The 24942-nt window shown below is 29.2% G+C and overlaps 8 protein-coding genes across 8 annotated transcripts; 4 read left to right on the top strand and 4 right to left on the bottom strand.

Annotated features, from left to right (window-relative positions):
• Positions 1–251: 251 nt before the first annotated feature.
• EIN_451450 (hypothetical protein) lies at positions 252–959 on the bottom strand (the record flags this gene model as incomplete). Its single annotated transcript, XM_004258257.1, has 1 exon — positions 252–959. The coding sequence occupies one exon, from the start codon at positions 957–959 to the stop codon at positions 252–254; it is 708 nt and encodes a 235-aa protein (XP_004258305.1).
• A 3475-nt stretch (positions 960–4434) lies between these two features.
• On the bottom strand, positions 4435–4818 carry EIN_451440 (hypothetical protein; the record flags this gene model as incomplete). Its single annotated transcript, XM_004258256.1, has 1 exon — positions 4435–4818. One exon carries the CDS (start codon positions 4816–4818, stop codon positions 4435–4437), a length of 384 nt encoding a protein of 127 aa, XP_004258304.1.
• A 359-nt stretch (positions 4819–5177) lies between these two features.
• Positions 5178–7466, bottom strand: EIN_451430 (paramyosin, long form, putative; the record flags this gene model as incomplete). Its single annotated transcript, XM_004258255.1, has 7 exons — positions 5178–5474; positions 5516–5729; positions 5777–6124; positions 6172–6400; positions 6448–6684; positions 6874–7057; positions 7296–7466. 7 exons carry the CDS (start codon positions 7464–7466, stop codon positions 5178–5180), a joined length of 1680 nt encoding a protein of 559 aa, XP_004258303.1.
• A 6259-nt stretch (positions 7467–13725) lies between these two features.
• EIN_451420 (hypothetical protein) lies at positions 13726–15015 on the top strand (the record flags this gene model as incomplete). The annotated part of the gene is made up of 1 exon (XM_004258254.1): positions 13726–15015. One exon carries the CDS (start codon positions 13726–13728, stop codon positions 15013–15015), a length of 1290 nt encoding a protein of 429 aa, XP_004258302.1.
• An 80-nt stretch (positions 15016–15095) lies between these two features.
• EIN_451410 (hypothetical protein) lies at positions 15096–16283 on the top strand (the record flags this gene model as incomplete). Its single annotated transcript, XM_004258253.1, has 1 exon — positions 15096–16283. One exon carries the CDS (start codon positions 15096–15098, stop codon positions 16281–16283), a length of 1188 nt encoding a protein of 395 aa, XP_004258301.1.
• A 560-nt stretch (positions 16284–16843) lies between these two features.
• Positions 16844–18358, top strand: EIN_451400 (protein serine/threonine kinase, putative; the record flags this gene model as incomplete). The annotated part of the gene is made up of 1 exon (XM_004258252.1): positions 16844–18358. The coding sequence occupies one exon, from the start codon at positions 16844–16846 to the stop codon at positions 18356–18358; it is 1515 nt and encodes a 504-aa protein (XP_004258300.1).
• A 255-nt stretch (positions 18359–18613) lies between these two features.
• On the bottom strand, positions 18614–19681 carry EIN_451390 (hypothetical protein; the record flags this gene model as incomplete). Its single annotated transcript, XM_004258251.1, has 2 exons — positions 18614–19297; positions 19628–19681. 2 exons carry the CDS (start codon positions 19679–19681, stop codon positions 18614–18616), a joined length of 738 nt encoding a protein of 245 aa, XP_004258299.1.
• A 3957-nt stretch (positions 19682–23638) lies between these two features.
• EIN_451380 (protein serine/threonine kinase, putative) lies at positions 23639–24243 on the top strand (the record flags this gene model as incomplete). Its single annotated transcript, XM_004258250.1, has 3 exons — positions 23639–23655; positions 23687–24110; positions 24154–24243. 3 exons carry the CDS (start codon positions 23639–23641, stop codon positions 24241–24243), a joined length of 531 nt encoding a protein of 176 aa, XP_004258298.1.
• Between the last annotated feature and the right edge of the window lie 699 nt (positions 24244–24942).

Here is a 24942-nt window from a genome sequence, read left to right as displayed (position 1 = left end):
TTAATTTCTATTTTTAAGGCTTATTTTGTGTATTTATTTTGCCAAACAAACAACTATTTACAAACAGACTTTAGTAAAAGACTAAAAACTAAAATTATGGTTATTTTTATTATTTTTTGATAATTAAAATAAATCAAAGAATATTCTTCCAAATTCTAAGCAAAACCTACAAATAGACAGCTTTTTATGCAAGAAAACCCACAAATAAGCGACTTTGACTGTATTTATTTAATGGTGTCAAACTAATAGAATTAATTTAATTTTTGTTGTTTATGTGTAGCAGTATATTCCATTGGATAAATATCATGAGTTGCGTAATCTTCTGTCCAATCATTAAATTCATTCGAACACGCTGCAGCATAGCACCACACCAAATTAAAACCATCTAAATAATCTACTTTTTGATACTTTTTGTCGGGGTCAGTAGAACCAGTTAAGTAACATTTGCCAATTTTGTAAACAACATAATATGTGTTGTTTACAAAATATTCGATTGCAAACATATCTATTTTATCTGTAAGATCCAACGAACCAAGCTTTTCGATCAAAGCTTTTAGTTCATCAGATATTTTGCTAATTTCAACTTCTTTGTGAGAAACATCTTCTTCTGATGCATCAACAATCGCATATTTTTCTTCTTCTGGTTCTATTACTTCTTCTATAATAGTCAATTCTTGTATCAAGTTCATTCTTTTTAATTTAGATATATCTTTGTTCAAATGAGTTTCAATGGTTTCTTCATCGGTTGTGTTGTTTAATGAAACATCATTTGGAACCGAACTTGCAACAAAGCATGGTGATTTGTCATAATTCGGATTGTACAATCTACTTTTTAACCAACACTTTAAAACACTTTCCTTTGTTGTCAAATCCCATGCTGCAAAAATGAGAAGAAATGCTTCAACTATACCGATTGAAACAATCTTTTTGACGTTTACTGAGAGATGTTTATCAACCATGTTTTGGTACTGTTCAATAATTTTACCAATAAACAATTTTTTGTTGTACCTTTTAAACGTGTATATTATTCCCATATCCAGGAGGTAAGAAGATAACGAATATGTGTTTTAAATACAAATCTTTGACGATGGTGCCAGATTTAATTAATAAAGTGTGACTGCTACAGTTATCTATAATCAGAAGAATTTGTTTTTCGGTGTTGATTATTTCAATTTAGTTATCCCAATCTAACAAGTATTTTTTGAATATTACTGTATTCATCCGAGCTTTTTACTCGAAGTGTATTGTATGTTATATTTAGTTTGAAGAGTTTGTTTGTAATTCTTTGGTTTTTCATATTTGCCGATAATAAGTGGTAATTTTTATCAGAACCAGTAATATTTGTCGTAAATAATATCGAAAGGCTCTTTTTATCGTTGATTATTCCAATATTGGAATTCGAAGAAAGCGTCCTTTTCCCCCATATTTCTGATCAACAGAGATGTTTCGTCACAATTATAAACCGACTCAATTCCATACACATTAACAAAGTAATCAACTATAGTTTGAATTGTTTCAATGCTAATCTCACATTTTTCAAATCAACTAAATGTGCACTTTCAAACATGATCTTTGTAAAAAGATTGTGACCTTTTTAAATCCACTTAACCACCCATTTGACAATTTAAAGTTTTCTAACAAATCAAGAGTATCAGCCTGCTTTTCATTTAAAACGTAGCTTTCCTACAATTTGTTTATTGATTCGTTTATAATTTTTTGAAATGTAGTTTTAATTGAAACATCTGTTATAGGCAAGTTGTCTTCAAGCAAGTCGTTAATTCTATTGATTGCCTTTTCTTCTTCTTTTGGAAAAAATGGATTTTTGGTTTTTCTTTTGTCTTCTCGTGGTTTTAGTTTATAAAAATAATCAGTACTTGGTTGTTTTAATTAATTGAAAGTGTTTTTGTCCAGATTTTTAATTCTTCATTTGGAATTTCATCTTTTTTGTTGATAATTTTCCGTTTTTCATCAATTGTCAATTCTTGAATTCCTTTTCCTTGTTTTGGATCAAGCTTTTTTTTCATTCAGTTTGTATTTTAAAAGTCCATATTTTTTTTTCCAAGTAAAAAAAATAATGACAAATCAATTAAGAATTCAATAATATTGGAATTCTTTTATAACTCAATTCAAAATTTATTTTTCATTCTTACTGATTTTTATTTCTGTGATAACAAATATAAATTTTGTCGTTTGTTTTTTTTTTGTTTTTTCTTTTTATTATTTTTTGAGTAAAAAAATTATCAAACAAATTTTATATTTTCTGAAACTAATAACAAAACCATTTTTACTATTATATAATTTTTATATAATTATAAACAATCCAGTTTATAAAATATCCAACATTTAATATCCAGGTTTTACTGTAATAATCTTTTTGAACGAGATTTATAAAAAAGTAAATATAAAAACAAATAAACTCTATTAACATACAATGGAAAACGAGTTAACAGCACTCTCAACACTCTGCACTAACGCAGCAAAGGCGGTGTCAGACCTCCACAAAAATAAAAAGGAATACAACTTTGTTGACGATAAGTCACTTGACATTGATCAACGCATCGAAAATGCAGAGGGACACTTCGACAGACTTGATGAGGTATTTGAGAGAAAAAAGAACATCACAACTTCACTCAACACCATCGTCACTGATTTGGATAACACATCCAACAAAATCAAAAGTGAAATAAGTCTGTATTCAACTGAGAGTGACAACAACAAGTTGTATGAGATATTCAATATCAGAATTGCACTTCTTGAAAAGAAGTGCAAAATTGACACAAAACCACTTGAAGATGAAATTGACAGAATCAAACAAACAAAAAACAATAAAATTGATCAAATTATGAAATCAGAAAAATTCATCAACTCAAAGAAACAACACGATGATGAAAAAGAAATAAGAAGCCGAGAGAATAAAACGTGAACATATCACACTTGAAGAAGAAGCCGGTCTTGAGAAATTGACTGGAATGAAGATTGGGAGTGTTGTGTTTGACTCATACAAAAACGACTGGTCACAAAACAATTCCTCATTTAATACAAAAGTCATCAACAAAATCAATTTATGTTTTTTGATAGAAGACACAAATCACAACAAATTTGGTGGCGTGTTCACTAGTAATATAAATGCAGTTGATAAATGTCTCAACAGTGGCAGTTCTTACATCTTTTCACTTATGAGAAATGGCACTTTGAATCCAAAAAAGTTTGGAAAGAGTGGCAAATATAATAATTTTGAATTTTATATCGATTCTCAAAATATTTCATTTCTTTTTTCATTTGGTTATGGTGATATATTTGTGTACAAGAAAGGTGAAAATGGTAATCATTGCAATCCATACACTTACACCGCCAAAGAAAACGAGTTGACTGACAATTGCAAATTCACACCTAAGAGTGTTGTTGTCTTCCAACTTAACTGACTTTTTGTCATTTTTTTAATCAAATATTTGCAACACATTGACTCCATAAGTGCCATATTTGTAATTTGCCACGTCACCACAACATGAATTAATGTACACAAGTTTCAACAAAATCTGTCCTTTTTGAAGGGCCGGACAGACGGAAAGAAAACAGGTTTTACCCTTCAAACCTAACACTGGAACGAACACTCGATTAGGACATCTTTAATGTTTCTTTTTCAGGCATCTCCTCTTTGTGTCCCGTTGTATCTTTCTGAAGTATGTTAATTGGAAAGTAGTTTGGTATTTTATTTATTATGGGTTTTCTCAAACTACAAACTATAGTAAAATTATTAAAAACATATTAAAGTTGATATTTTTCATCTAAAAACAAATAGCACAAATGTTGATATAATTAATTATAATTTAATAGTTTGGTAACACAATTTATTTTTTGAAACAAAAAACTAAGAAAAGATCAATAGACTTTATCACATAATAAGAATATTACAAATGACAGTATATAGTAAATTGACTATTTTAAATAAATAAAAACATCAGTGATGTTGTTAAGATGAATCGCTACTTTTAAATGTATTTTTGGGTTCTATAGATAAAGTAAATATGACTTTATCAATTTGTATCAATTTGTTATAAAAACTATGGTTCCTTATTAAAAAAAACATCACAATTTTTTTTGTCATCGGAAATATCCATCACTCAATGAAAATTATTTGAAAAGGCATTTTTGGAATTATTAAAGTCTACCCATAGATTCTAAGTTAGACTTTTAATTAGAGTTCATATTTCAAAGGCTCGAGGCATCTAGTCGAAATTAAACTATAAAAAATAATAAAAATATTGTATTTATTAATAACTTGACTCTTGTATTTTAACTGGATTTTAATTAAAAAAACTATAAAACAATGTAATAATAATTTATCCTTGTCTTTTTGTGTTTTACTTGAATCAAATTGTTCGTAGTCTTCAAAAGTAATTGCAATCACCTGATCAATTTCAAGTTGTTTGTTGTTCAGATCTTCACCAGCCTTTCTGACCTGTCTTCCAACTCAACAATTCTCAATTCGCCATCTCTGACTGATTGTTGTGTCTTCTTCAAATCGGCTTGTGTCTTACCAATTTGAGTGTTGAAAGTAGATTCTTTCTGTTCGAATTCTGCAAGCTTTCTCTCAGCCTCTTCAACCTTTCTAGCATACTGTTTAGCTTGTTTCTTAGCTTTAGCAGCTGCGTTTTGTGCTTCTTCCTTTTCTGTTTCGATTCCTTCCAATTCTGTTTCATATTTCGCTTTCAATTTAGCAATAGAAGCTCCAGTAGCACCAGAGTCCGCCAATTTAGCTTCAGCGTCGGTGACTTTAGCTCTGAGTCTTTGAGTTTCTTTGTCAGCCTCTTGTTTCATTGCTCTCTCCTTCTCAAGTTCCTTCTGTTATTCAGCCTTTTGAGCAGTCAACGAGTTAATAAATTCATCAACATGTTACTTATATTCACCAAATTCGTTTTCACTTCTCTGAGTTTGTCTGCATATTTCTTTTTCTGTTCTTTAGTCTGTTGAGCAGTAGTTCTTTCAAAATTAAGTTGCTCATTCAATTCACTCAATTCCTTCTCATAAGTGTTTTTCAACTGTTTATAAGTCTTCGCAGCTTGTTCAAGGGCTTCCAATTCAGTCTTCATCTCAGACATATCGTCTTCAAGTTTGTCGCATTCGTCTTGTTTCTCGTCGAGTTCTGTCTTTGTTTTCATCATTTTTTTAAAAGCTATTTATAATTTTTCATAGTCTTGACTTTGTTCAGCCATCTGGACTTTCTTCTCAAATGTTTTAGCTCTGACTATGATTTCAGCGATATCCTTCTCGTATTTGCCTTTAATCAATTGGGTCTTAGTGTGATCTTTCTTTTCTTGATCAAGTTCAGTTCTAACACTCATCAATTCGTCTTGATATTTCTGTTTCATCGCTTCATTGCCATCTTTGTCATCATTTGCAGTGTCAAGTTGTTTCTGTGCCTTGTCGACTTCAGCATTCAAGTCGTTGATCATTTTGTCCTTTTCCTCCAAATCCTTTCATTCTTATTCTCATCAGTGAGTTGATCAACTTGGACAGTCAAGTCATTCGCCTTTTTAGTCAACTTCTCTTTAGTGTTATTTGCTTCATCTAAGTTGAACTGGACTTCCTGTAATTTGCTCTCAGCAGCCTTTCGAGCAGCATCTGCACTGTCAAGTTTCTGTCTTTCTTCATCTGGTTGGGCTTGAATTCCAGCAATTCTTGCATTCAACATGTTCTTCTCTTCTTCTTGAGCAACTGAAGCTGGTGCACTGACTTGGACTTTAAGTGACGAAACTTGTGCTTTTAGTGCTTTGACTTGGTCTTCCATCTTCTATCAGATTGGTCCGCGGCAGTCTTCTCAGCCTCCGCTTTGTTGTCCAAAGCCATCTTCTTTTGTGCTTCAAGTGCCTTTATATGTGATTCATTATTCTCAATATTCAAAGCGTCTTCGACAGATTGCTTCTTCATATCCTTCTTAGCAGCATCAAGTTGAGTGTTCTGGTCTTTCAACGCAGCAACTGCCTTCTCCAAATCAGCAATTTGGTTGTCTCTCTTGATGACCTCAGTTTGATCAATATTTGAAGTCCCAACTGGTCTATATTCAAGGTCTTGTACTTGTTGTTCCAAATCTGCTATTTTCTTCTTGTCTTTAACTGTTCTGTCTCTTAATTCAGTCAACTCGGTGTGTTTGCTTCTAAGTCTCTTTGTAACTTTTTGATTGAACCATTCAAGTTGTTGGTCTCATCTTCGTGTGCTGAGACCAAGTTAATGAGTTGGTCATATTCGTCTTGAAGCTTCTTCTTTTCAGAAGAAAGTTGGTCTTTGTCATAAGCCAAGTTCTTCATGTTCTCTTTAATTTCCTCGTTTTCCGTTTTCAACTTCTTCGCTTCTATTTCTTTCACAAATTTGTCCTTCTTGACTGTTTCAAGCTCTTCGTTAACTTCAGCAACTTCTTGTTCTTGTGAGTAAGTTCGTCGACTTTGGCACTCAATTCCTCAAGCTTCTTATTGTTCTCATTAACAGTTTCATTGAGTTTCTTCTTATCAGCGGCATCAGTGTCGGCATTCTTCTTGAGGTAGTCAAAGTTTTGTTGGAGTTGGTCAAGTTCGGCTTTAGTTCTTCCCAAGTCATTCTTAGCAATTCTCAACTTCTCAATTGCGGCTTCAACTTCTTCGTTAAGAGCAACTTTTTCTCTTTCAGCGTCTTTCAATTTGGCATCGACAACTGATTTGGCTTTAGTCAAATTGTCATTGTCAGTTTTCAATTAAGTCAGTTGCTTTTCTTGAGCATCTTTCTTTCTGTTCATATTCTCAGCATCAGCTTCAAGCTTGTCTTTCTTATTAATAGTTTAGGCAAATTGTTCATTCAAGTTATTAATTTCAACGTCTTTTTGATGCATATTCGATTTGGCACCAGCCAAGTCTTTTCCAGTCTTCTCCATATCGTCTTTCAACGCTTGGATTTGGGCTTTGTAGTCGGCTTTCTGTGCTTTCAACATATCAGAGTCTATCAGTCCGTCTTCAATTTTCTTAACCAACTCAGCAAGTTTTCTATTTTTATCTTCTAACTCATCTTTCTCTGAGTTCAATAATGAAATCTTTTTATCATCTGCATTCTTGCTGAAGTCAAAGCTACAATCTTGGTCTTCTCAGCTTGCAATTGTTGGTTATACCCATCTTTTTCGTCTGAGACATTCCTGTTCTGAGCAACTTGTTAGTCGAGTTTCTTCTCAGTATTGTCAAGAGCCAATTGAGTCTTTTTCAAATCATTTTTACTCTAATCTCTTCAATTTCAGCAAGAACACCAACTTGAAGAAAACCTTGATTTTACCAAACTTGAAATTCTTCAGTGTAACTTTTGCCATCCTTCTCACAAATTTGTTTCATGAGTTCTTTGACTACTGGCATGGCGTCTGAAGTCACTCCATTTGCTGTCACCTCAAAAATTGAGACTAACAAGAAGTGCCCACTTGCAGATAATTCATTGATTCCATCAGTTACTATCATCGACCCAATGTTTTGTGTCTCGTTAACAAAAAGAGCTTTTGCAGACTGTGGTATCGATGTATTGTCCATGCAGTTGAGGCTTATGTCTCAGTCATGGCAAATGAGTACAAAGATGGTCTTGCCAAAGAAGAAGTCAAATTAGTCTTGACAACTTGGTCATTATTCAACGTGGTTTTTATTGCAAGAGAGAAGAGGCACAATGCAGCTACCATTGATGGTATAACCTTTGTTTTCGCGTTCCTTGGGATTATTCACTCAATTTTTCACAAAATAGGAGCCGCTTTCCATTTTCCATATAATCGATGTGTTGCAGTGTTGTTACCACATGTTATTCGGTACAATGGTGTTATCTCAAGAAAGATGGCGTAGTGTCCAAAGTACAATTTGTATGTTGCAGACCAGTAATATAAGCAATTTGCACAACTAATCGGGTTAAAATCTGAGACTACGGCCGAGGAAGTTGAAGTTCTTGCGAAGGCATTACTTCAACACACATCGTTTTTTTTAAAAAAGTATTTGAGATAATTGAAATCCAAAAAATACAATTGAAACATAAAAATATATACTTTTACAACTCTTTATTTATGGTACATTATAATAAATAAACTGTACGTTATAATTTTTTGTAATAATATCCACTATCTCTGTGTATGAAATGTATTAATTCTTTGCTTAACCGGCCAATGGTATTTTTTTTTCTTTTGCAAAATGCACGAGAGACGTAAAATTGCGTTTTTTTCCCTATAAATATAAAAATGAGAAAAAATTCTAAAAATAATTTAAACTGTTTTTCAAAACTCTGTACTGGGATGCCCCGATTTTTTAGACAAATAATTTCCAAATAATTTTTCCTTTGCTTAACCCTCATTTTTTGTTATAAATATTTACTCAAAAAAAACAAAATAACGAACCTGACTTTTTTAAATATTACTTGACAAATAAATCTTGCACCAAAAATTTACTTGAAAAATATAAAAAACAAACTTGGGATCAAAAATTTGATTACCATAACCCAAAATTTGCCAAAAAAACGTAAACACAACTTTATAATTAAATGCCCATGTTTACAGAATCACCAAGTTGTGTTTTGGATAAAAATGAAAAGTACTAATGAGTAAAACAAGCATTGAGAGAAGATAAATTGGTTAAGGCTATACAATTGAAAAGTTTTTTTAATTTTTGAACTGTTTATTTTATTTTATACTCTTTTGATTAATAACCTTGATTGTTTAAATGTTTGTTTTATGTTATCGATAACTTTTTTAATTGTTGAAATAAACAAAAACTTATTATTTATTAACGTGTTGTATCATTTGATGTAATAATGTCCTTCATCACAACATTTGTTTATTGTTATATTATTGTTTATCTTGTGTTTGTTAGAAATATGTTGTTTTACTTACGTTTAATTACAAAATAAACCACTGACCAAATAACGAACCTGGAAAATCGGAGAAGATTTACCCAATATTTGGGTGATTTCCCGATTTTTTGTTCGATAATTGAAATTGTATTGAATTTTAAGGGTTTTAAACTGTGTACCGTTGTTGGTTCAACAAATAGGAAAATAAAAAATAAAACAAATAAAAAATAGTAAATAACGGGAAATTAGGACAAAGGGTTTATATAAATTTTGGAAACGGTACAGAGTTTTGGAAAACAGTTTACATTTAAATTTGCTATTGTATGAAAAGGCATATTTCAGCAGTTTTCACATAACAGTGAGAGATCAGACACTAGGTTTTACAACTATTCTAATGCGATTTTATCTTTAGGTCTCGTTTATTTTAATCGGTTAACCTTATGAAGGTGATTGTGATAGTAACGTTTTTATTAGGGTGGGCAACAGTTAACAAAATATTTGATGTTTGCACTTTTTTTAACACAAAAACATACTTTGCTTTAATTGTTTTTTTACAACTAATTTCGATCTACAAAATCTAGAGATTTTTTTAAAAGATCTGCCTTAACGACCAAAAAATCAAAGCTAAAAAATTGAACATAAAAAAATATTTTTTGTCACGCCCCTATAATTGAATAATTAATATAATTACATGGTTCAACCAAAAACCGATTGTGAAGGATTGTGTAACTATCGTTATAGTTTTGTTATTGTATTTTAATTGAAGTATAGTTTTAAATTAATTTGTTTATGTTTTCTTGTTTTGATTCATATAAACATATAATTGTTTTATTATAATTATACTATAAACAAAGTCGCACTGACACTTCAAAGTTGCAAGGTTTTCAGAATAACTTTTCTTAAACATAAATTACAAATAATTAACACTTTTGAAAACATTTAAAACAATTCTTCGATTTTAAATGTTTTTTTAAAATATAACATTTATAACAATAGTATATTTTATTTGTTCCTAATTATTTAAATGTTATTTATTTTTTTGTAAACATTTTTAATAATAACAATAAATTAAAAATTTTATATTTATATATCAAAATAATATATTAATAAAATTGTTGTATATTTCAAGTTATTTAAATTTATTATCAAAATTTAAATGATACCCAAAAATATACTAAAAGTTTAAAGACATCAATAATAACATTTCAATATTTTCATTGTATTTTTTAAATATAATATTTTACTCACAAACACAAATTGTTAATTTTTCATTGATAATTATTATTTAAAACTATAGTTTAAAAAATACTGTTAAAATTTAATATAGTCATGGTAAAAAAAGGTTGTTGAGTAAAAATGGTTGTTGATTGAATAAAGGTTCGGTTTATTTTTGTATTTCAAGAAAAGTTACAAATTTCTTCGCATCATTGAAATAATATTGAAAATATGTTTTTGAGCAAATAAAACTATTTATAACAAAGGAGTGTATTTTTAAAACAAATTGTTTTCTTCTCAATCTCAACGTTTTTGTGTGTTGATTTTATAAAATGTATAACATTTTCAATTTTGAATCGAAAATTGTTTTTTTGTAATTCGAAAAACAAGTATAGTTCAATATAGTTAATATAGTTTCTGAAAAAATGAAAGTGCTTTTTTTTCACCATGTTCGAAAAATAGAACACAAACAAGGATAATCATAAAAACGATAATTGACAGTATTACAATTGGTTGTCAATTGTATAACATTAAGAGCTGTTTATTGAACATTATAGATATTACATTATTTATAATCATTGTTGTTTATCAAAAAAAGAAAATGAAAGTGCTTTTTTTCACCCCCTTTCATTTTTTGAGTAAAATAAGAAATGAAATTGAAAAATTATATCATTGTTAAATTTGAGTACTCCTCTTTATTACAAACGACATTTGTATTGGAAGCAAACTATACACAATCATGAGTTTCAAAGTTATGGTCACACAATTGTTTTTTAAATTTATTTTCTTGATAACATGAAAAATAGAAAATAAAGAGTCAATTGCTACATAAAAAAACAGGAAATCACCCAAATTTTATAAAAATATATTGCGATTAGATGTCAAATTGTTGGGAAAGAATAAAGACAATTTTTCGAAACACTTCAAATTATAATTATTAATAAAATTAACCATTAATTATAATAAAATTAACAAATACAGCTGGTTTCAGAACTCAATAATCATGTCCAAACCACAGCGAAAACCCGCTTCAAAAAAATTGGATTTGAGCGTGTTGCGCCACAGTACCAAATCAGGTCGTGGCTGTGATTTTTTGGATTTCTGTGAAACCCATGCAACAGAAATCATGGAATGTCTAACATTCCAACAACAAATGAAATTGTTGAGAAGTGAAAAATGGCTTGAAAAGGTTTCAATTGAAACGAAAGCCAAAGTGTTGGGTGTCTCACCCTCGACGGCCCGCCTCAACAACTTGTATGACGATGTCGAAGGGAAGTCTGGAAGAAAACGAGAAATTAATCAATCGAGGATGCCGTTGTTGTTGGAAACAATTCGAGAAAGACAAAACACCACCAAACCAATCACCACTAAAGAAATGGGAAATGTTGTAGAAGGAGTTGTTGGGAAGAAAGTATCAAAAAGAACCATCGCAAACAGTTTGAGAAGGGAGGGTTTAATTAAGAAGATTGCAAAACCAATGGATAAAGAGAGAGCTGAGCTGAGTAAAGATGAGTTAAGAAGCTATGAAACTAGAGCTGTTGATTTGTTGAACAATGACAAACAATATGCCGGCGAAAGAGTTGTTCACTTGAATGGAGTTAAACCCTCCCTCCTTATCAACATGGACGAAAGTGGTTATTGTCCATTTGTGGACTCAAAAAGGAGCAACTTTTATGTTGACGACAACTATGACTACACCAACTCTTACTCTGTTGATCGCTCTCAAAAACGCATAACATTGATTGCAGGAATATTTGCCAACAACACCACGCTGAAACCAATGATCATACTATCAAACTTGACAATGAAAAATGAAATCGACAGATACATAGACAGAGATGATGTTGAAATTGCATATCAACGCAAATCCTTCATTACGGAAAACATATACACGTTGTGGCTTGAAAGATGTCTTAAACCAGAACTGGAATTAAGAAGAAAAAATTGCCCACAAGAATGGGCGGTTTTAATACAAGACAACTGTGTTAGCCACATTAAAGATGGTGCTAGAAAGTGGCTGTTCGAAAATAAAGTGGCTTTATTATTATTGTGCCCACACAGTAGCCACTTGTCTCAGCCACTGGACGTCGTCATATTTGGCGTTCAAAAAGTTTGTTTTTTATTATGAGAGAAATTACTGAAATAATATTATTATTCAAAGCCGTTATAAGTCTTGTTAACATGTTTACTTTTCTTTTATTGTTATTAACTGATAGAGAGCAATGGGTTCTTCGGTAGTTTCTCGACTTGTTGGTATGAAGTACCCCATTGGTGTTATGTCTCAAAAAGATGATGTTGAAGATGAAGTCAAGAAGGCTACAAAGCGAAGAAAAATAGAAATTTTAGAACTCAAGGATCAAGATGGTGCAATAGATGCTGCTAAGTTGGAAGAGTTGTCTGTTTGTATGGTCACAAAAAGAGTCTTTGAAATCATCCAATCGTTCAAAATTGCCTGCGTAAACAACAACAACACCTCAGCCTTTCACATGTGTGGTTACGTAAAAAAGCCAATTGGAAAAGAAAAAGAGGGTACTTATGATGTCAGAATTTTCTACTGTAGGGAGTATGCCTTCCGAATTCGATAGTTTTTGGGCGAACAGGTTTGCGTAGTTCCTGTTGCCTTTCCTGGAAGAAGAAGCAACTTAAACATTGATAAAAACGAAGGCATTTTAAAATGATTGAAAAAGTCGTGTTATGTTTGATTTATTTTTTGAATATTTCCTGATAATTTCAATGTAAGTTGGGCTGACCTGTAAGATTAATTAAAGTACACAAGTTCAAAAGGAATTTAAAATGATATTTATTTTTATTATTCAATCATTGATAATATTATTTAAGTTTAAAATAATAAAAATATGGTTTTAAAAACGTCTTTTTGATACAATTGTCAAATTATGACATCTTGTAAACTTTAAGTTTTTACAGATCAACTCTGATTTTTACATATTTAACAGATCAATTAAACTGATATTTTTATTATTTAATCGCGTTTAAGTAACAACTGCATTTTCCTTAATTATTATAACATCGACAATCTTTTTTTTCACGACTGCTTATTATTGTTTGTTTTTTATTTCTCTTTATTCAATGTGTTTATCGATAGCTTTATTTGCTTTAGTTGAACCAATACTGGTTGTCAAAAAGGTAGAATTGTGGAGTTTGTTTACGTTTTGTTAATACAGAAGGTGTTGACCGTATAGGTTTAGCGTTTCTTTTGATGATTGGCTTTTTACTTGTTTAAAGCATAAAATACTCTTGCCATTGACTAGAGCATTCATCTAATTGAAACTTTTATCATTTTTTTGTTATTGTTTTTTGTTATTGTTTATAAATGAGAAGAAATCTTCTTTCCCTTCATTTTCTATTTATTTTTTTTTCGTTTTGATTTGAATAATATGTTCTTTTTAGTTCTGTTTGAAGGGAAAACAACTTCAATTAAAGGTACACTATAAGTGTAAATTTTATTGAAATGTAAAAATAAACCGAACCTTTATTCAATCAACAACCATTTTTACTCAACAACCTTTTTTACCATGACTATACATATTTTTTATTATTAAAATATCAAAACACTTAACATTGTTTTATCAAAGAACAATTATTCTGATTTGCAATGAAAGATATTTGTCTGTTTTTTATTATTGCTTTTAAAAGTACTTTAATATATTATTTTAGATTACAATGAAGAATACGTTGTCATACACACATTTTATACTGTTTTTCATGTCTATTGGTTATTCAATTACTTGGTGTGAAGAGAATAATGAAATTAGTTTAAATTCAAATGATAATTTTTGTAATCGATCCGGCTGGACAGTCACATATAATTATGATGATTATTATTTCACATTCAAACATTATTGTTGTTCTTTTCAAACAATGATTTTCCGTGAAAATGAAACAGATAAATACACCATTCGAAATTTTACATTTCAAAATCCATTTAATTTAAAAGCGTTATATATTCAAGAAAAAAATGAAAATGTTAGAATTTATTTTGTAGACAGCGGTCGACCAGAAAATTTTTTTATTTCCTTTGGTTGTTTTAATAATGAAAACTCTTGTCGGACAACAATTGGCGAAAAATGGAGACCAACAATTCAGTTAAAAAGTCAAAGCATTGTATTATTTTCAGATATTGACCAAAGATTCTGGATTAAGATATATCGAACAATAACACAAATCGCTTATTTATTTATTGATGGATACGTGATGCAGTCTGTCAATTTAGAATTTGAAACAGCTCAGTACGTTGGTGATCCATATACAAATGGAAGATATTTATTCACTGGAAAATCAAAAGAAGAAAGTGTAACTTTCAAAAATTCCGAGTTTACTCCTTATGTAAAATCTGTATGTGAACGAAATGGGTATAACAGAATTTTATATTTTGGTAAAACAGAAATTAATGTATACGCAAATTTAATTAATACGACTTGTTATTGTAATGCAGAGAATGAAAATATAACATTGGATAATGTTAATACATTCCCGGATTGTAGATACAACAGTTCATTATTTGATTTAAATTTAACAACTATTGGCGAGAATAAAAGTGAAAGTGAAAATATTAACATTTATGTAAATGTTACTCAATGGTTCTCAATAATATTTAAACCCAATAGAAAATATATATTAAATGGTTTAGAAAACAACGAGAATACAATTAATTTTGACACTTTAGAAATATTAGAAAATGAAAATATTATATTTAATTTAAATTGTAATATATCAACTTTGAAAATCACTTCAATTGGGAAATTTTACTTCAAAAAGAATCTTATAATTAACACACAAATTTTGATATCTGAAACAAATTTAACAAACAAAATATTGTTTGCTTTGGATGGAGATTTTTCTGAAGTTAAGACATCACTTTTGTCTAAATGTGGGAAACGAGTGTATTTAACTAAAAGTGAATATAACATGTGTCTTTGTAATTACACTGAAATGGTGTATGGGAACCCTTAGGGTATGATGGAGTGAATCGAGGGGACTGCTTTAACAACAACACACAAAATACTTTGACTCTTCAAATTCTCTCATCACAAATGAATGAAAATTCAACTCCACAAAATTGGAACAGAATTGAAATTAATGTTAAAGATGTTAATGTCACTTCCACTTCAAATGTTACGACAAAAACACTTTCACTTCACAAATGTGCTACTTTTAATGTACCACTTAAAATCACTTCATCAATTGAGTTTTACACGAATGGGTATATTAAAATGACTTCAAAATATTCTTTAACAATTGGCGAAAGTGTTACAATAAGTCTCAATAACATGACAACAATTGGGGATAAAACGGGTCTTATTCAAATTCATAAAGGTGGTATATTTATATCAGACACAATAAATATTATAGTCGTTTTTAATGATTACAAAGACAATTATATCAACTTGATTTCATTTCAAGAAGTTCAAAATTCATCTTCAACACCTTTGTTTAATAATTTACTTGGTGGGAAATTATATCGAGCTTATCTAAACTCTAACAATGTTGATACATCCGTTACATGTACTTATATTGGAGGACAGTTTGATGATTACAACAGATATGAAAATCAAATTCTTCACTGTCCACTTTCTTCTATTAATTCGACAATTGTGATACAAAACACAAAACTCGAACAGAACATTAATTTTATTGGAGTATTTATGCAAAACACAACGCAACTTGATTTTATTAAACAAAACAATTTTAGTTCGAAATTTGAAGATCAAAATGAAAATCTGATTTATATAAACAACTCTTCAAAAAATGGCGAAAATATTGAAATCTCACAAACAAGTAAGAAGTGGATTTTAGGCTCTAAATTTGGGTTTACAACTTCACAAAAGTTATTAAAAAGGGAAATAATAAAAACAACAGATACTTATAAAACAGTGTCATTTAATGAAACAAACCAATGTTTGCTTTTTTATTCCAATTTAGAAGATGGAAGTTGTCATTTATGTAAAAATGACTCATATCTATTGGGTGGAAATTGCGAAATTATAAATTCAAAATGTACAACATTATACAAAAAACAAACTTCAACTGTTTGTGAAGCTTGTGAGACTGGAAGCGAAGCTTATAAAAATCAATGTTTACCATGTCCAATTAATTGTCTTCATTGTGTTAAAGGAAAATGCGTTTTATGTGATAAAGAGTATATTGTTGACGTCAATGGAAACTGTGAAAATGTATTACTTTATGATGATAATTCGTTACTAATTATATCAGGTAAATAAAGCAAGTGCGCCATTGGATATTTTATAAAATCAAATAAGTGTGAAAAATGTGGTGAAAATTGTATGTTATGTTACAACGAAAGTTCTTGTATAATATGTGATAACAAAAGTTTATTGAAAAATGGAGTTTGCACTCCACCAAATGGAGTTATTCTTTCAAACAACGACAATTTAATTATATGTGAAAATGGTTATTACAATAGAGAAAATACTTGTCAAAATTGTTCAACTAAATATGGTGAAATGTGTTCCCTTTGTGATACACACAATTGTCTTAAATGTACATTAAATGGAGTTATTAATAATGAAAGAAAATGCATTGAACTAACACAAAGTGGTTGTGTTCAAAGCTCAAATACTTTTTGTAGCGGGTGTCAACAAGTCTCCAAATATATAAATGAAAGTGGAGTGTGCACTTCAAATATCAATTGTTCAATTTCAACCAAATTTGATAATTGTTTATTATGTAAAAATAATACTATTTATGATAATACATTTAAATGCGTTCCATTAAAAAATCAAGAAGATAATTGTGATCGAATGAATGTTGAAAAAGACCGATGTATCAGCTGTATAACGGCTATTTCTTATCAAATTATCAATGTGAAATTTGTTCTGAAAATTGTATGGATTGTTACAACAAGATTTTGTGTCTTACTTGCAACAAAAATTACTTTTTGTCGGATGGAAAGTGTTTTTCTAATTCAGAAGTCATCACCAATTGCAAGAAACTTGTCCCTTCACAATCTCTGTGCGCTTTATGTGATATTGGATTTTACAGAGACGAATATGGCCAGTGCAAAAATTGCATTGAAAATTGTAATGAGTGCAACACTGAAAAAACGTGTTTAAGTTGTTTTACAAATTACTTTTTACTCGCAAACAACACGCAGTGCATTTCATATGATTTACTTGTAAATTGCGAGGTAAAAAGTCAAAGTGGATGTTTGAAATGTTTAACTGGTTTTTACCAACAAAATCAGTTTTGTGTCACTTACAATTTGACAACTTTTAATTGTTCCACTTGTGGAACAACTGGAATATGCACTTCATGTGTAGAATATTATATCTTGTTAGACTCCAAATGTTACTCAAAAAGTTCAATTGAAAATTGTGTTGAAGTGACAAACTCTAAATGCACGAAATGCGCATTTTGGCACACGCCAAATTACTCAAACACGTCTTGCCATACAAAGGTAGTGTGGTGGGTGATATTAATAGTTGTGATATTTGTTATTATTATCATAACTCTTATTGTATTCATTGTACTCTTTGTCTCTGTTCAAATTAATCGCCACTATCATATTAAAAAAGTGCAAGAAAAGACGTGCATTTTTGATGTCAGAAAGTCGAACATTCAATTCACCAAAACTTCAATTTCTGATGTTTTTGTGAATAAAAATCAAATTAAATTTGAAGGTGAAAACGACGAGGAAACGATTCCAGTCGACAAAGAGTCGCGCGAGTTATTATGTGTTGGAAATTTCGGAAAGAACACAATTAAAGTGCAATTTTCCTCAAAAGACAACACAGAAAAATATACCATAAGAACAGAACCTCTTGTAATTTCTCTAAAAAAGAACAAAGCAGTCGAATTTGAAATTTTTATTCGACCAAATTGTTCGTGCAAAATTAAAGATAAAATCACATTGTTTTCTGTGAATTTTAAAAGTGGAATAACCAAAGAAACTCAAATTAATTTGGTTGCTATAACTCAGATATCAACAAAATTGGATAATGAAGAATTAAATGAAGACAAAAAGCTTGGTGAAGGTGGTTTTGGTATTGTTTACAAAGGAACTTACAAAGGAAACGAAGTTGCTATTAAAAAATTGAAAGAAATGGTTGGAAACTCGTTATTGTCATTTTTTGAAAAAGAAGTTACAATGTTAGATAAATTCAGAAGTGAGTATATTGTCCATTTCTATGGCGCCGTATTTATTCCAAACAAAGTATGTATGGTGACTGAATTTGCACCATTTGGGTCTTTACAAGACTTAACGAATCATAAACCAAGTTCAGATGTTTGTATTAAACTTCGAATAAAAATGATGATAGATGCAGCAAATGCATAGTGTGGCATTTTGGTACTTTTTTACTCGAAGAAAATAATCGGCAAATATATATATTTATAACTCCCCAGAAGTTCTGTTATTAATAGATATGAAGAAACTATATTTATAAATTGTTACCTCTCCACATTAATAATTATATAAAGTTCGTTATAAATAAATAACATTTATAAAATATTGTTATTTATTAGATATATAATATAAAAATTATATATATTAACAATATTAAACTATTTAAAATAACAACAATTCAATTATTTAATATTTTATCTCGTTTTCTCGTTTTCTCGTTTTCTCGTTTTCTCGTTTTCTCGTTTTCTCGTTTTCTCGTTTTCTCGTTTTCTCGTTTTCTCGTTTTCTCGTTTTCTCGTTTTCTCGTTTTCTCGTTTTCTCGTTTTCTCGTTTTCTCGTTTTCTCGTTTTCTCGTTTTCTCGTTTTCTCGTTTTCTCGTTTTCTCGTTTTCTCGTTTTCTCGTTTTCTCGTTTTCTCGTTTTCTCGTTTTCTCGTTTTCTCGTTTTCTCGTTTTCTCGTTTTCTCGTTTTCTCGTTTTCTCGTTTTCTCGTTTTCTCGTTTTCTCGTTTTCTCGTTTTCTCGTTTTCTCGTTTTCTCGTTTTCTCGTTTTCTCGTTTTCTCGTTTTCTCGTTTTCTCGTTTTCTCGTTTTCTCGTTTTCTCGTTTTCTCGTTTTCTCGTTTTCTCGTTTTCTCGTTTTCTCGTTTTCTCGTTTTCTCGTTTTCTCGTTTTCTCGTTTTCTCGTTTTCTCGTTTTCTCGTTTTCTCGTTTTCTCGTTTTCTCGTTTTCTCGTTTTCTCGTTTTCTCGTTTTCTCGTTTTCTCGTTTTCTCGTTTTCTCGTTTTCTCGTTTTCTCGTTTTCTCGTTTTCTCGTTTTCTCGTTTTCTCGTTTTCTCGTTTTCTCGTTTTCTCGTTTTCTCGTTTTCTCGTTTTCTCGTTTTCTCGTTATACGTATTTACGTTTTTGTTATATTTTGTAACAAAAAAATATAAATCAAATATTTATTTGATTTATATTATCTTTCATTTGTTGTATTCACAATTAAACATTAAATGTGTTAATTTGTATATCAACTAATCAACTTTTACTTATATGTAGTTCACTTTTTTATTGTTAATTGAATAATACCACATATTTTGTTTTCTGTTTATATATATATCATTTTTGAATCACAACACACAAATTGTTCATTTTAGTAAATACACTTTTTTAGAATGTGTTATGTAAGATTACCACTAAATCTATTTAATACTTTTCAATAACTTTAAGTCTAATTGGAATTTGGAACCATATTTGTTTCAATTTGTCACAACTCATATTTTAATACGACACATAGTTCATTTTTCGTATGTATATTTTAATTTTAAATTGTACCATGATATCAATTTTTGACATCCATACATTTAAATACATACATTTTACATTACTGTTATAAGAATTAAATATTGTTTCCAATTTTCGCTTTTTATTGTATTTTATGATTATACAATAATCACATTTATCATAATTTTGTTGTTTTTATTTTTAAAAAACAAGTGTGTTTAAATATCATATCATTAAGTCATAAATAATTATCTGCAGTTGATTGTTTATCATGTTTTTTTATACATTATGACAACTATCAATTTAATATATTTTATAATAATATGATATTTTATTATTTTTCTAGTTTATAATATAATATAATGTACAATATACATACATAGATGTATGTAAATATCATATCATTTCATTTGATAATCGTAACTGTACTTTCAAACAAATTATTGCAACAAAAAACAAACCAATTTGTGTATGTATATATCTCAATAGTCTTCGATAATAATATGATTATCGTGTTCACGTATTTCTATTTATTTTTATCGTTTTTGTGTGTGGAAGGATTCATTTTATAATTATAAAACCAAAATAATATAATATATTAAAAAAATCTATTTAGTATCTATTGAATTTCGTCAACATTAAAACATTAATGTTGTGATAAATAAATATTATATATTGCAATTTAATACATAATAATATAATTATAAAACATTGTAAATAAACAATTACATAACATTTAAATTTCGTGTGTTTTCATTATTTCAATTTCCTTATAAAAATTAACTATCTTGAAAAAAACAAAACACAATGAGCAATCCAAACGATTTGATTTTCGATGTAAATTCTTTTAATTATTTTAAAAAAGGATATTTATTAGCCAAATATCAAGGTGTTGAGTTTTCTTTTTGTTTGCGAGATGAATTGTGGATGCTTTTTTCATCATGTAAAAGTCATGAATCCGATGTTCATAACAAACTCAGAACATGTTTTCAACCATTATATGGTGAAAGTTTCCCAAAAGAACTCAATGAAGAACCGGTTATTCTAAACGAAAATGAAATTATCCAATTGTACTCTACTTTTATTGATGAACAAAATGATTCTGATGTGTGTATTTATTTTATTAAAACTCCAGATCACAAATTACAAAAGAAAAAAATCGTATTTTTATTTTTTAATAAACTTAGTCAAACAAATATTGGTTGTCATTGATTGTCAAAAAAGCAACACAATATAATATACCACCGGCACTTCCTTTGATTTTTAGAAATTCATTAAACTCGAATATTGAAAACGTATCAAGACTAAATCCTATACATATCACGAATACACTAAATATTGAAAACGAATATTCTTATGTCCAAGAAAACAGTGATGTATTATCATCAAATACATCTGAAAGTGATGACTATTCTCTTGAAGAATATTTTGAGGAATCCGAAGAGACATCAGAAAATATATTAATGGATACTACACTTCCTAAAACTACACCACAACATGAAACAATCGATCAAATAAACGAACTTGTTAAAAATAAATTTACCGAAACAATTTCATCGGATATATTAACCAAAGATCCCATAAATATAGCTGAAAAAATAAGGCAATTTTGTTGGGTTAATGACACTTTTTTAGTTGATCGCTTTGTAACTTCTTTTTGGTTTGTATTTGATACTAAACAATCAAGGACTTATAAAGATAGGAATATCAATGAACATAGAATGAATCATGTTACTTCATATATTATCAATTCCCTTGGAATTGAGGCGCATTTTTCGCAAAATCAAACTAAAATGATAAAAACTATAATTGATGTAGCGGTATCTTATATCATCAAAGATAAAAGACGAGACGTTGAATGTTTAAATATAGATTATAGAACAGCTAAAAGGCAAATGACACGCGAAAATACGCATTTCCTTGAAAAATTGAATCAAATAATGGAACATAAAGTTGATTGTGTTGCTATTGGGTTTGACTCATCTTTTAAGAATAAACACAAAGATGTTTATTCAATTGAAATGAGGTATTTATATAATGGTAAAATAAAATTGTGTCCATTGGTTTTAAAAACTTATGACGGTGTTACATCAGGAAAAGATGTTGCAAAATGATTAAAAAATGAGTTGGATATAGCAAATATTCCACATATCAAAGTTGTTGGTGAAACAACCGATGGAAATGCTACCGAAATTGGAGTTGAATCTGGAGTGATCAAAGAATATAATGATTTGGTGAAAGATGTTAAAACAAACCATTTTGATGTTATAGAACAGCCTGTCCATGGTATTTGGTGTTATTTTCACAGGTGTCATCTGTGTGGAGAAGATCTTTCTAGTGACTCTGATGCAGGGCCAATTGTCATTTTTATCAAATGGTTCTGTTCAACGAAAATACTTGACGACTTTTAAAAAAACAAAAAAGATGTTAAATGTTACAATTGATACTTTTGCAAAAACACGTTTTTGTATATTTGTAGAAACATTAATAATGTATTGGAACATTATGAAGAAATTGTGTCATATGTTTCAATACTCAGAGTTAAAACAGAACTTGAGAGTGAATTTAAAAACAAAAAAGTTGGTACATATAGCAAAACAATAACACGTAATACAACTGAGTGCACTTTTCCTTTTTATTTTGGTGATAATTCTTTAAAAACAAAAAATAAATTGAGAGTTTTGTGTCATTTATATAAAATGATGTTTGTTTTATGTTCGACTTTTCAAAACAGCGAAGGATCTCTCCCTGAATATTATGAAAGAACGACAATGTTTAGAAAATACCTTTCTACATGTTTACATCAACTTAGAATGGGAGATTTTAAAGAATTCAGAGACATTAAAGATATTCTAATTGTTGATATCGGTTTTACTGAAAGACTGTTATTGCGTTTGATAATTAACACAGAACTTAGATTTAAATACGCAAACATGTCAGTCAATATGAATTCAATAAATAATATGGTTGATTATTCTACTGGATACATAAACGAAGATGTTTATAAGAATAATGAAACACATAACAATTTGAATCAAATATTATACATACATTATATTCCAGATTTGTTATTAAAAGGAATTAACCCAGATATAAATTGTTACAACAATTATTTATTTCAAAATGATGAATTGTTAATTTTAAAAAACTTGTTATCACGTTTGAACGTTGAAGACAAAAAAGAATTATTAATAACAGTATTAATAATCAACTACAATCAGAATATGACCGAATATTGATCGAAAAGACTAATTATATAACAAAAGTGCGTTTGTTGGACGTCTTTCAAATATTAAAAAACAATCAATTATCACAACTTATTAAAATAGTTGACGTCCTTCTAACCATATTTCCTTCAACAAGTGATGTGGAAAGAACATTCAATCGAATAAACCAAATTAATCATTTAAACAGTCCATTAAAATTTACAGCAGAAAGATTGAATTATTCAATAAAAAGCAAAAAGACAATATACAAAATTAATTGTTAATTATTTTAATTTGCTTTTTATAATTTAATTTGTAATTTTAAATATAATGTATTAACAATATACACAAAAAAATATTTTTTTTACAACAAAATAAATAGATTTCAATTAAAAAGTTTGTATATAACAAAATTTGATTATTTTTATAATTATTTAAAAATATAAATGTGAAATTTAAATTATTTATCTCAATTTTTTTAAAAAATATATAATTCTAATTAATGTTAAATGTTTATGATTATAATATAATAAATTTAAGTTTTTTTTAGTAAAAAACGTGTTAAAAATTTAATAATAAAGTTAAATGAAAACATAAATAATTCAAAAACAAATAATAATTTAAACGACAATTAATTTCCCGAACTTGTGGACGTTGTTTTTATATTACAAACTTTTTAAGCACAAAATGCTTTATATAAATAGTTTTCAGTCTTATATAAATAAAAAGTTTAAAAAGCCACACTATGAGCAAATGGGATAAGTTATTTACACTCAAATGGGATATTACACAGAGACATCAAGCCAGACAACATATTAGTGTTTTCATTGGATTTAAATGATAAAGTGAATGCTAAATTGACTGATTTTGGAAGTGCCAGAAATGTGAATTTGCTGATGACTAACATGACATTCACTAAAGGTATTGGAACACCAGTGTATATGGCACCTGAAGTTCTTTTGAAACAGAAATACACAAAAAGTGCAGACATATTCTCATTTGCAATAACAATGTATGAGTGCTTCAAATGGGGAGAGGCGTATCCAATCAATGAATTCAAGTTTCCATGGAAAATAGCGGAGTTTGTTATGGAAGGCAAAAGACTGAACAGATGTGAAGTAATATCAGAAGGTATTTACAACATTATTCAACTTTCGTGGAAACAAAATCCAAAAGAAAGAATTGATATCAACGAGGTTATTAACAACATGCAAAGTGTTTCTAATACATCAACGTGAATTGTTTTATTAGTTTTATTAGGAAAATTATATATACAGATGGGCAACTAATTTGTCTACAGGAACTAATTTGTCTTATAAACCTTTTAGCATATTAATTTCCCATTTTTAAGTCACAAATTCCCCAATATTTTTTTCAGTTCCATCTCCAAAATCGTAATTTGTCTACTTTCTAATTTTAAACCAAACAACCCAAACTAAAAAACTTTTTATCTAAAACTTAAAAATTAATTTATAAAATACGCTTTACCAACAACAATGGTATATTGTTGCTGTCAGTTGTGTCAACTTTTTGTTTTGTTCGTTAATACAATAACATAAATGTTTAAATCAGTCAAAATATAATGGCTTTTCACGCCATTACCTTTACAACTTGATTTTTTTATTAAAATATGTGAATTATAGTAAATAGTAAATTTAGTAGACATTTGGTTTCGTTCCCAATTTCAAATAATGACGAACAGTCACATTGAGTTAGTGGGTACAAAGTGAGACAGCACCGAAAAAAAAGCTCTGGAAGCCGCGTCAAAACAGTCTATTTGTGCACCCGTTCCACACGTTCCAGTCCTCCCTTGGCGCGGATCTCCTGACCCCCTTCCTTTTTAAACAGGGTGGAATCACATCCACGTCCACGCGGTACGGACAGAAAAGTAGGTGACATAGGGAAGCACAAACGGTTGCGTTGATGTAGACTTTATTAAAAAGTATTGAGGCAAATGCTTTACTCTGAAAATTGGGATGAGGGTGGGAATGAAAGGTCATAGTAGAAACACTTGTTATGTGCTATAATTAATTTAATTGTTATCATACT

This window comes from Entamoeba invadens, assembly GCF_000330505.1.
Source record: "Entamoeba invadens IP1 unplaced genomic scaffold scaff_1105074725223, whole genome shotgun sequence".
Taxonomy (NCBI): domain Eukaryota; phylum Evosea; order Mastigamoebida; family Endamoebidae; genus Entamoeba; species Entamoeba invadens.
Note: the sequence above shows the minus strand (reverse complement) of the source record. Positions and strands in the feature narration are given on the sequence as shown.